Source organism: Camelus ferus, chromosome 5 (assembly GCF_009834535.1).
Source record: "Camelus ferus isolate YT-003-E chromosome 5, BCGSAC_Cfer_1.0, whole genome shotgun sequence".
In the NCBI taxonomy this organism is placed as follows: domain Eukaryota; kingdom Metazoa; phylum Chordata; class Mammalia; order Artiodactyla; family Camelidae; genus Camelus; species Camelus ferus.
The window spans coordinates 80809737-80823108 of NC_045700.1; the positions used below are offsets into that span (position 1 = coordinate 80809737).

Below are 13372 nucleotides of genomic sequence, written 5' to 3' on the forward strand. Positions count from 1 at the left end.
TGAAGGCATTGGATCCACACCATTTCAAACAGCAGAGACCTCAGCCAAGGGCATCTATATCTTCTTGGCCTTGATCTTGTTTGTCTATCGTAAATGCCAAAGCCAACTAGGGAATCACCCCTGTTACAACCTGGATCTTTCGATTTTATGGCCTTCTTATGGCCTGATATTGAGAGAAAATTTCCCTCACAGACAAACCATCAATCTCTAGTTTGGGGACTCCCTGGCATAACAGCCAGGTACATATGCTACTACATACTGGATGTCTGTATTCCTACAGTCTCCCTTTATATTAGTTTGCTTAGGCTGCCATAACAAAGTATCACAAACCGAGTGGCTTAAGCAACAGAAATTTATTGTGTCCCAATTCTGGAGGCCAGAAGCCCCAAATCAAGGTGTTGGTAAGGATTGGTTCCTTCTAAGGGCTGTGAGAGGACGATCTATTCCAGGCTTCTTTTCTTGCCTTATAGATCACTGTGTTCACATGGCATTCTCCCTGTATGCATGTGCGTCTGTGTCCAAATTTCCTCTTTTTATGGGGACCCCAGTCATATTGGATTCAGGCCCAACCTAATAACTTCATTTTAACTGGATTACTTCAGTAAAGACTCTATCTTAAAAGAAGATCACAGTCTGAGCTCCTGGGGGTTAGGACTTCAACAGATGAACTTGAGGAGGACAAAATTCAACTCATAACACCCCTTTTAGTCTGAAGGGCATTTATCTTAGTCTGTGTCTAGGCTTCCATTCTGAGGAACTGGCTTCCCAGAGCTAAACTGTTTTCTAGCATCTATCTTTGGGGCACTAGAGAAGATTTAACTGTCTCCCAAAGATTGATGGTATCTGTTGAACACACTGCTCCACCTAACCCTGAGTGACTATCTCATCATCTGGGCATGTATGATTTCCACTGTAAATCTAGGTGGGGGTCATGGTGGCCCTAAGGGAAGTTATAGTTTCCCCTCTTGTCATCCACAGGTGCTTATGAGATGGTGGCTTCATTATAGATGTAAATACCCACTGCAACAAGCCCTGGTCAGTCTTTGTCTGTTCTTCCTTCATGCTCATGTCATCAGTAAGGTCTTCATGCCAGAGTGGCTAGGAGCCTAGGGTCAGCCATTAAGTGATGCATTAATTTCCATTCCTCCTCAACCAGCAGAACTGCTAGCTGGTGCAACCAAACTTCTAGAGTTTCATTAGGCTTTTAGCCAACCTACCTCTATTTTCTCCTTTCCTGCTCCTTGTAAGAAGGGACCTCAGTATATCTTGTCATCCTTTGATGACAAGGGAATATTTTATCTATGGTCATAGTTACCTGTCCTAGCCAAGCAATTTCACTTTTCTGGTGATACAGAAGGATAAGGAACAACCACAGAATGCTTTTTAAAAATTGTAAGGGCCCCTCTCCCTTTTACTCTAAACACCAACACAACTCATCAGGGTTCTCAGGGCCAACGTTCAAGGACCCTTGTCCCCTTGTCACTAAACATCAGCAACCATTGCCCACCAGGATCCTATTCCATACCTTGAGAGACAGCCTGCTGTGGTCTTGCTGTCTTTTTTCTAAAAGGATATCATGACTTTATCAGCTTCGGGGAAGAGAGGGTTCAAAACCTCACCTTGTCAGTCTGTCAGGAGCAGCAGGGCAACACCCTGGGAGTGTGGTTCCTTTTGCAGATATAACTTTTATACCAGGAACATACGGCTTTTTAGTTGGTAAAAGGCAGCAGTTTTTCTCTGACTGCCAGAGGGGTTCGTGTTTCCAGAAACCACTTGACAAGCTGATTCTGAACCTTGTTGGGGCTTAGCAGTCACTCCTGCTGAGACCTTCAACTTGCTAATCAACAAGATGTCATTATACAGTGAAAAGTTTGGACTTCAGGGGAAGTTTCTTAACACTTTGGGAACCAACGTAATTAAATATTTCATAACTGGTTTCACATTTTGGCCGCAGTAGGTAGGAGGAGTGGCCTCACCAGCCTCTCACCCCCAGAATTGCTTTCCCTTTTGTTCTTTCGTCAGTGCTGTTCTTGCCCCAAACTATTAGTCACTTTTAAACAAAACCAAAGGATTTAACACAGGGCCTTCAGAAATTCTAAGGTGGCTGGAAGCTTAAGGGGAGAGGAGAGAGGAGAGAAGGGGAGAGGAGGGGAGGGGAGGGGTGGGGAGGAAGGAGGAGCACAGGTGGGCAAACCCACCCAACCCGGAAGCGCAGCTTTGTACTTTCAGATTTCAGTGGCCTCTTACTGACAGATGGTGCTGTGGGAAAACCCCCTACTCCTCTGCACTGCTGCTCTTCTCTCCCTAACCTGGCCACACAAATCCCTAGTGGGAGGACTAGCCTCCACCATCACCCACACACGCAAAAGGTTAAAAGGACACCTTGAAACAAAAGGGGTCGATTGACTGCGATGCAAGGTTGCTGGATCCCAGTTGAGGAGCAGCAAATCCCTCCTAGACTGCAGCAAGGCAGTTTTGTATTATGCCGCTCTCTTCTGAGCAGAACGCCCACATGCATCAGAACCCAGAGAGGATAGGAAACTGTCTCAGGATATAGGGACATATGCCCATGAGGGGACATAGGGAAGGAGTGTGCGGTAGCCTGGTGGCAGCTCCCAGCAGGCCTTCAGTCCAATTCCTGGAGGATCAAAGGGCATTCAGTCCTGAAGACTCAGGGAAGGCTGGGTTCAAGCCTTTGTGTCTGGGGGCACGCAAATTCTGAGGGTGCCTTGGCCAAGCTATTACCCCCCAAAAGTGACAGAGCCCCTTGATGCTGGGGCTGGAACCAGGACAAAATCTCCTGCCAAGTAGCCCCTGACCCCTCAACTGATACTGCCTGCTGTGGATGACCAACCTGGGATAAAAACCCATGAAATGAGACAGGTACTTTTTTCCTATAAAAATTATCCTTGTTTAAAAAAAATCACATAAATATGAAGTATATGCTGTTTATTTGTGATTAAGAGAAAATGTCATTTCAACTTGGTTGAAATAATTTGCAGAAGCAATATATGTTTATTGTAGAGAAATCAGAAAATATAGACACAGAAGAAAATCCAAATCTTCCATAGTCCCAGCACCTGCTACGTGTCACAGTGCCTTGTACACATAGGTGCTTAATAAGCATTTGTGAAATGAATACATAAATATACACATGAGCTTGGGAATAAGCAAGCTTTATCCCTGCTTGCTTGTCCTTGGTGAATAGGCTTCCACAGTTTCCCCATGTGTCATCTAAACATAAATGCACTTTTAAATGAAAGCATACCATATACTCTCTTTTGTAACCTGCTTTTTACTAAAAGGTAAATATAAATATCTTTCTGTATCAATATCACTTCAGTAACAATTTTTAATGGCTGAATAGAATTCCATCATAATGCTACACCAGAATTTACTCATGTCTCTTATGAGAACAATCCAATTGTATTGGATCAGGGCCCCACTCTTATTTAATCTTTCTTTCTTTTTTTTTTTTTTTTAACATTTTTTTATTGAGTTATAATCATTTTACAATGTTGTGTCAAATTCCAGTGTAGAGCACAATTTTTCAGTTATACATGAACATACATATATTCATTGTCACATTTTTTCCTCTGTGAGCTACCATAAGATCTTATATATATTTCCGTGTGCTATACAGTATAATCTTATTTTTGAAATCCCAGTCTGTCCCTTCCCACCCCCCACCCCCTTGGTAACCACAAGTTTGTATTCTATGTCTATGAGTCTGTTTCTGTTTTTTATTTATTTATTTATTTATTTGTTTATTTGTTTGTTTGTTTGTTTGTTTGTTTGTTTATTTATTTATTATTTATTTTTAGATTTCACGTATGAGCGATCTCATATGGTATTTTTCTTTCTCTTTCTGGCTTACTTCACTTAGAATGACATTCTCCAGGAGCATCCATGTTGCTGCAGATGGCGTTATGTTGTCAGTTTTTATGGCTGAATAGTATTCCATTGTATAAATATACCACAGCTTCTTTATCCAGTCATCTGTTGATGGACATTTAGGCTGTTTCCATGTCTTGGCTATTGTAAATAGTGCTGCTATGAACATTGGGGTGCAGGTGTCATTTTGAAGTAGGGTTCCTTCTGGATATATGCCCAGGAGCGGGATTCCTGGGTCATACAGTAAGTCTATTCCTATTCTTTTGAGGAATCTCCATACTGTTTTCCACAGTGGCTGCACCAAACTGCATTCCCACCAGCAGTGTAGGAGGGTTCCCCTTTCTCCACAGCCTCTCCAGCATTTGTCGTTTGTGGATTTTTGAATGATGGCCACTCTGACTGGTGTGAGGTGATACCTCATTGTAGTTTTGATTTGAATTTCTCTGATAATTAGTGATATTGAGCATTTTTTCATGTGCCTATTGATCATTTGTATGTCTTCATTGGAGAATTGCTTGTTTAGGTCTTTTGCCCATTTTTGGATTGGGTAGTTTGTTTTTTCTTATTAAGTCATATGAGCTGCTTATATATTCTGGAGATCAAGCCTTTGTCAGTTTCATTTGCAAAAATTTTCTCCCATTCCGTAGGTTGTCTTTTTGTTTTACTTATGGTTTCCTTTGCTGTGCAGAAGCTTGTAAGTTTAATTAGGTCCCATTTGTTTATTCTTGCTTTTATTTCTATTGCTTAGGTAGGCTGTCTTAGGAGAACATTTTTGAGATGTATGTCACATAATGTTTTGCCTGTATTTTCTTCTAGGAGGTTTATTTTATCTTGTCTTAGTTTAAGTCTTTGATCCATTTTGAGTTTATTTTTATGTATGGTGTAAGGGAGTGTTCTAGCTTCACTGATTTACATGCTGCTGTCCAGTTTTCCCAACACCATTTGCTGAAGAGACTGTCTTTATTCCATTGTATATTCTTGCCTCCTTTGTCGAAGATTAGTTGACCAAAATTTTGTGGGTTCATCTCTGGGCTCTCTATTCTGTTCCATTGGTCTATATGTCTGTTTTTGTACCAATACCATGCTATCTTGATGATTGTAGCTCTGTAGTATTGTCTGAAGTCTGGGAGAGTTATTCCTCCAGCCTCTTTCTTTTTCTTTAGTAATGCTTTGTCAATTCTTGGTCTTTAGTGGTTCCATATAAATTTTATTATGATTTGTTCTAGTTCTGTGAAATATGTCCTGGATAGTTTGATAGAGATTGCATTAAATCTATAGATTGCCTTGGGCAGTGTGACCATTTTAACAATACTGATTCTTCCAATCCAGAAGCATGGGATATCTTTCCATTTTTTTAAAGTCTTCTTTAATTTCCTTCATCAATGGTTTATAGTTTTCTGTATATAATTCTTTCACCTCCTTGGTTAGATTTATTCCTAGGTATTTTATTACTTTGGGTGCTATTTTAAAGGGGATTGTTTCTTTACTTTCTTTTTCTGTTGATTCATCGTTAGTGTAAAGAAATGCAACTGATTTTTGAATGTTAATCTTGTAACCTGCTACCTTGCTGAATTCTTCGATCAGCTCTAGTAGTTTTTGTGTGGACCTTTTAGGGTTTTCTATATATAGTAACATGCTATTGGCATATAGTGACACTTTTACCTCTTCTTTTCCAATTTGGATCCCTTTTATTTCTCTCTCTTGCCTAATTGCTGTGGCTAGGACTTCCAAGACTATGTTGAATAGGACTAGTGATAGTGGGCATCTTTGTCTTGTCCTAGATTTTAGTGGGAAGCTTTTGAGTTTTTCACCTTTGAATACTATGCTGGCTGTAAGTTTGTCATATATAGCTTTTATTATGTTGAGATATGTTCCCTCTATACCCACTTTGGTGAGAGTTTTTATCATAAATGGGTGTTGAATTTTATCAAAAGCTTTTTCTGCATCTATTGAGATGATCACATGGTTTTTGTCCTTTCTTTTGTTGATATGAGGTATACATTGATTGATTTGTGTATGTTGAGCCACCCTTGTGTCCCTGGGATGAGCCCCACTTGATCATGATGTATAATCTTTTTTATGTGCTGTTGGATTCTATTTGCTAATATTTTGGTGAGGATTTTTGCATCTATGTTCATCAGTGATATTGGCCTATAATTCTCTTTTTTGGTAGTGTCTTTGCCTGGTTTTGGTATCAGGATGATGGTGGCTTTATAGAATGAGTTTGGAAGTGTTCCCTCCTTTTCAATCTTCTGGAAGAGTTTGAGAAGGACTGGTATGAGTTGTTCTTTGTATGTTTGATAGAATTACCCAGTGAAGCTGTCCGGTCCTGGACTTTTATTTGTAGGGAGGTTTTTTTTATTGCTAATTCAATTTTATTTCTAGTGATTGGTTTGTTCAAGTGGTCAGTTTCTTCTTAATTCAGTCTTGGTGGACTGTATGTTTCCAGAAACTTGTCCATCTCCTCTAGGTTATCCGTTTTGGTTCCATATAGTTTTTCATAATATTCTCGTATGATATTCTGTATTTCTATGTTATTTGTTGTAATTTCCCCATTTTCCTTTCTTATTTTGCTTTTTGTGCTCTCTCTTTTTTCTTCTTTGTCAGTTTGGCCAGAGGTTTGTTGACTTCATTTACTTTTTCAAAAAACCAGCTTTTTGTTTGATTGATTCTCTCTATGTTTTTTAAATCTCTATGTTATTTATTTCCTCCCTGATCTTTATTATTTCCTTCCTTCTGCTGGCTTTTGAGGTTTTTTGCTCTTCTTTTTCTAATTCATTTAGCTGGTGGGTTAGATTATTTATTTGAGATTGTTCTTCTTTTTTGAGGAAGGCCTGTATTGCTATAAACTTCCCTCTTAGCACTGCCTTTGCTGTGTCCCATAAATTTTGTGTAGTTGTGTTTTCATTTTCATTTGTCTCAAAGTATTTTTTAATTTCAACTTTGATTTCATCATTGACCCATTGGTTTTTTGATAGCATGTTGTTTAATCTCCATGCTTTCCTTTTTTTTTTCCCTTTGTTTTTCTGTAGTTGATTTCTAGTTTCATGGCATTGTGGTCAGTAAAGATGCTTGAGACAATTTCTATCTTCTTAAAATTGTTTTAAAATTAAAAAAAAAAATTTTGGAGGGGGTAATTAGGTTTGTTTGTTTGTTTGTTTAAGTGGAAGTACTGGGGATTGAACCCAGGACCTCATGCCTGCTACGCACGCACTATACCTCTGAGCTATACCCTCCCCTTACTTAATCTTTATTTTCCTAGATGCCTCCTCTGTAAATACAGCCACAGTGAGTGTTAGGGCTTCAACACAGAAATTTGGGGGCTAATGCAACTGTTCAGTCCATAGCAGATGCTATTACAATTATGTATTAGAATTAGTTTCTTATTTTCCTTTTCAGATTATCCTCCCAGACTTTTAAGATTAATGCCCACCCAGTGGAGCCACTTTTATGTTTCCTATGTATCATTGTACCCACTTCCTTTCTGTCTCTGTCTCTCTCTCATATTCTTTGTATTGTCTGCAACTTTTTTTTCTTTCACTTGATTCATTGACAACTACTAAACATTTATTGAATACAATGTGATTAATAGTGTGTCAAACTATATGAGAAGGATAAAGAAGTATGACATAGTTCCTGCCCTTAAAGATTTCAATCTAGTTGAAGAGATAAGATATCTGCAAAATAATTAGGAAACAATTTATGAGTATATATAATCCAATTCTCAACTGTGTGGCTCATGAATAGATTGTAGATAAACTGTCTCAGGGTAGGTCACAGCTGTATCCCCAGCTCCTAGATCAGTAGAGGAGGAACAGGATGTGAGCTCAATAAATGAATGTTGAATGAATTCAATATTCTGCAACTTTAGAGTCTCATCTGGTGGAGGCTAGCCCTCCCATTCATCCTGGGAGATAGTTCCTAGGGGACTCTGTTCTGCAAAGTGGCACTTAGGCAGGACCTATGAGAGAACTTGGGGCTCTCCAACTGGTTCAGGTTACGGCCTAATGGTAGGCTCACAGACATAGCACACATCTCTCAGCAAGTATACTGATGTCTTTCTAAAATAAGTTCTTACATAAATAGATCCTTGTTAAGTTCCACTAAGTAAACGAAGAGAGAAGAGGAATATGAAGGAAGAGGGAAGAAAGCATGCTGTAGGCACAGGGGGAAATATTCCAGAAACCACCAAACTGGCAGCCGGGGAGTTTTGCCAGAGGCTTTGGATTCCGGGGAAGAAGCTGGTGCCCAAGTAAATGGTTATTGATCTTGTCTTTTAAAACATTACTTTTTTCCCCTGATTCCAAGATCATGGTAGAAAATTTGGAAACCAAATCACAGTATAGGGAAAAAAGTAAACTATGTATAAACTATGACTCAGAGATAATCACTGTTTACACTATTATAGAAACATTGCATGTAATTTTACACGAACTTACAGAAGGAGAGGAAACCAAGCTTCAGATAAATATTTCTTCCACATGAGATCTTATTTCTTTAAAAGAGTCTTCTAAAATTAGAGAATTAAGAGACAGATTAAGAGGTTGGGGCTATTGTAGAAGTTCTCAGCCTGAGGGGATTTTGTCCTCCCAGGGACATTTCACAACTTGGTTGGGGGCTGCTGGGGTAAAGCCTAGGGGTGCTGCTAAACTCCTACAATGCATAGGACAGTTTGCTACAACAAAGAATTATCCAGCCCCAAATGTCAGCAGTGCCATGAGAAACCCTGGGTTACTGCATAGTTGTGGTGGTTTTAAATAGCATATATTTTTTTAAAGGGCTTAAGTTTGTTTCCAGTTGGTAAGGCATAGTCAGCTTTTTCGTGCATCCGCCGAGTAAGCGGTTGAGAGCATGGCCTCCAGCCAAATAGTCTGAGTTTGAACCCTGACTCTGCCATTTACAGGTAATGTGACCTTGGGCAACCTCTTTGGGCCTCAGTTTCCTCATCTGCAAAATTGTGGTAATGTTACACCTACCTCATAACAGCTGTAGTCAGGGCTGAATGAGCTAATGTAAATAAAGTGCTTTGAGCAGTGTCTGGTTTATGCTAAGCTCCACAGAAATATTTATAGTTATTATTATTATTTTATTTTATTTTATTTTATTGATATATTAAACAAAACTGGAAACATAAATTAAGCTTACTTTTAGGATAATTCTCCTAAGGAATTTAGTAGAGAAAAATAGATATATTAAGTATTCTTTTTTAATGGCACCTTTAACAAAATAAACAAAATGAACATGACTAGAGCCCACTTTTAAATCTGAGTATATACATGCATGAATTTAGAGGTTCAGCAAGTCTTTCCTGCTTTCTGGAATTGCTTGATCAATGATGGGTGATTTACTTTTTCAGAAGACACGTTCTTTTTTTCCCCTTTAGCTTAAAAATTTTGAATACATTCTCATAATTCAAAACTCAAAAAAATATATATAACATTTCACAGTCCTACTCCCCACAGCTGTCCCTTCCACCCTCCTATATGTAATCACTTTAATTAGCTTCTGATGTATCAATCCAGTGTTTCCCTATGAAAGCACATGCAAATACTATATATTCTTATTTAGCTCCCCAGTCTTTTCCATTTAACAATCTATCTTGGCTATCTATCTTTCCATATTACAGTCTTTCTACATTACTATGTAAGGAGCTGTTACATCCTCTTTTTGAGGTGATAGAATATTTCATTATGCAGATGTCCCAGACTTTGTAAGTATGTTTATAATTTTTATAAATATGAACAAATTGTCCTCCATCTAGGGTTGTGTCATTTTAGACTCCCACAGGCAATGTATGAATATGCTCATTTCCCTCCAGGAACCACTGTAGTTTACAGACAACCAATTGTTCAGAATTGTACAACATTGGCAGGTATTCCTGGGAGGTAGAAGTGGGAAACAATTCTGTGTGAACACTGGGGGTTTGTCAAGACTGTCTTCTTGGGAACTGGCAGAATCAGCCCTTCTGTTCAGGGTGGATTCTGGGCAATTGGGTAATATATGGAGGGCAATCAGGTTGCACTGGTCCTAGGAGAACCAGTTTTTATTTATACTGGGGGGTGAACCCAGGACCTCGTGCATGCTAAGCTTGCACTCTATCATTGAGCTATACCCACCCCTGAGAACCCAGGATTTAATGCTGATAGTAAGACTCAGTAAGATTGGTGTTTTTCTGGACTACGAGTTGGGTAAAGTTTCTTTCACTAATTTGAACAATAAATCTCTTCTCCATGATTTTAGTGTTTCTTTTACAGAAGCCCTTTGGCCTAATTTCTATGCTGGAATCTGATACTCTTAAAACCTCTTCAGTAACAGATTATGAACGATGAAGTACCTGGGAAAGCAGTATGGTTCATTTTCTTTCAGTCTGTAGGTGTAACTTAGCCAGTAAATTTAGTCTTACTATTTCTGGATTCTTTTAAAATTTTACCCCCCAAAAAACCTAAATATATTTATTTTCTCCCTCATTTTCAGCAACTATAAAAACATCATTGCAATGTCAATTTCATAAATGTTTTGGGCACTGTCAAGTGCTTTAGAAATTCTAAGATAAAATATTTGAGAATTATATTCCTTAACATAGCTGATAAATTTTTTATTAAAAAATTCATACCACATAGCTTACTTCATATTTACCTCTTGACTTTCTCATTCAGCTTCTTGTTTTTCCTGAAGTTTCAAATTTTCTTTTTTCTTGTTGGTAACATGAGATATTTATTTTCATCCCATTGACAGCAAGCTACAGGAGATTTAAATGCTTCTATGATGAAACTGTAGACATGCTACTATATCTCACTAAAACCCTGAACCCCAAATATCTATACTTCAGCATACCTGTTTGCCCATTGCACATATCCCATTTTTCTGAAATATCATTCCTCCAAGGACCTCAATTCCCACAGTTCCAAGAGATACTTATTGCTCTCAATATTCTAACTCATGTGTGCCCTTTTTTTTCCCCAGTGTTCTTTCAGGACTATAGGCCATCCCAGTGCCCACCTCCTACAAAATGTGCTTTTTACCCAGCCCGCTTGCTTTGGTGTGGCATCAGCTATTCCCCCAACCTGTTTCCTCTCCAGGAAGTGCCTGCCTGCCTGGGGCCATGGTTATTCAGCTTTGGTTGAACCCCACAGGTGCTGAACAAGGCGAAGTATGGTCCAATATGGGCAAACCGCTTAGGGCCTCAGATCCACGTGCACCTGGCCAGTGCCCCACTCCTGGAGCAAGTGATGCGCCAAGAGGGCAAGTACCCAATACGGAATGACATGGAACTATGGAAGGAGCACCGGGACCAGCAGGGCCTGACCTATGGGCCCTTCACCACGTAAGCTGGGGCCTGAGGGATTGGAACAGTGCCCGAGAGGGTCAGGCCCAAGGACAGTGGCACTGGGCAGCTGGTGAATAATGGGCAGAGTAGGATCTCCCTGTGTCCTCTGAACCTGATACTCAGTCTAGAAAGCAGTGATTGGGTTGGGCTGAAGCCCATAGAGCATTCATTGGCTTTTCTACTAACATATCATATGACTGAACAAATGACTAATTTCTCCTTCCTTGGGCTCATGATTCCCATATGTAAAATGGGAAGCTTGGTCTAGACTCTCCAAGATACCCGTAAGAAGCTTTCCAGTTCCATTATTCTACATTATGGTTGAAAACATACCAGCTCAAATCATAATGGGATATATCTACTTATAGCTGAAAAAACATCATCACCATGTGAGTTGGGAGGGCTCAGTTTAATTTTTAAAGTATTTCCCAAATTATGTGTTATATCCTTGTTGGTGGTTATAACTTCTATGGATGTTCTCCACCCACAGAGGTAGGTTTCAGCCTTAAAGTTATAACTAGAAAAGTTAAGATTATTTTGTCAGTGACAAACTGAAGGATGGGCTGAGTATATTATATATGCATGTGCCAATTAAGGTAAACAATTGAGAATCATTGGTGATAAACCACTCCCAATGCCACAGCTTGTAATTGAATATATTACAGGCTTCTTGTTGCTATAGTACATTAATAGAGCTCCAAAAATAAAGAATGGCCTTTTATTTCCCCTCGTTGCTTGACATCCATGTTTTAATCACTTTTTAAGGGATTAAAGTTGATCCTGGTGGTGGTTAATAGTATCAGCAACACTGATGATAACTAACTACATGTTTATGACATGCCCGACATCAGGCTAGTCTCTACATTTATTATTTCATTTTATCATCACAACAAGCCCATGAAGTAGATAGCATTATTATCCCCATTTCACAGATGAAGAAACTGAGGCCACAAATGCTTTTTGCACCACTTGCCAGAAGTGACACAACTAGCTAGTGGTGGAATAGGTCTTTCTGATTCTGGAATTCAAGGACTTACTGCCTTGACACGTTTGAAAAAGAAACAGACTAACTGGAGGGTTCACCTCATCTGTCTTTGATGTCTATATATTCATTCTGCCATTGTGTGACTTTCTTTCTGTTTTGCTGGTTCCTTCACAGGTGCACAGTTTCAGAACTTAAACAATTCCTGGGCCCTTTATTCAAAGTTCTGGGAAGAGAATAGAGAATTTCCTCCAAGAGCTCTTTAACCTGGTGTCTGACCCTGAGGGCAAGATTTGGGTCTCAAGTATGCTCTTCAATATTTGAGACCCAAATCTTGCTGAGAGAGTAAATCCTAAAAGCTAACTTTTAGTAATTTGATGGTAACTAGTCCTACTGTGGTAAGCATTTTGCAGTGCATACAGATATCAAACCATTATGCTGTACACCTGAAACCAGTATAATGATACATGTCAATTACACCTCAATAATAATAATAATAAAAAGATTTGGGTCTCAGGTTTTCATCAGGTGAGGCCACCACTGGACTTGATGGTTCAGACTTAGAATTGAAGCTGATCATGATATATGCCCCTTTATGATCTATTTTAATACCTTTTACTCTAAAGCCAGTTTCCTAAATATGTTATACTACATATGTATTTAAAAGCTATTTGCTAACCTAGGATAAGTTTTGAAAAATTTTAACATATATATATTTAAATCTCATTTTTTAAAGCATGGTTTCCCCAAGTAATGCTTTAACAACCACAGAAATGCTCTCACTCACATTCTGCAAATCTGATCCCTACTGTTGGGAGAGTTTTACTCTTGGAGAAGCCTCCACTACCTGAAGTTCCAATAAATGAGTCTATTCTGGTTTTCATTTATTTTCCAGCAACATTTTTAGTTTATCTTTTTGCAGGTTTACCCCAACATAGTAAAGAAAACTCCTGGGGTTTGAGATTCATTCAAATAAATATATATTTTTAAAATTTATTGAGATAGAGTTGGCTTACAATATTTCAAAATAAAAAACTTGATTCTTGCCTTAAGACATTTTGATATTTTTCTTTTTAAAATATCTTATTGATTTTTAAAATTCAAAAGTAATACTTATTGTAAAAATTCCAGAAATAAAATATGGTCTTTCCACCCACTACTCCCATTCT

At 38.7% G+C, this 13372-nt stretch overlaps 1 protein-coding gene across 1 annotated transcript in view; it reads left to right on the forward strand.

Annotated features, from left to right (window-relative positions):
- Positions 1-13372, forward strand: part of LOC102517717 (sterol 26-hydroxylase, mitochondrial) — a 38919-nt gene that overhangs the window by 21092 nt on the left and 4455 nt on the right. Inside the window, exon 2 of the mRNA XM_006186847.3 lies at positions 11028-11218. Coding sequence (XP_006186909.1) covers positions 11028-11218 — 191 coding nt within the window. The remainder of the gene's footprint in view (positions 1-11027; positions 11219-13372) is intronic.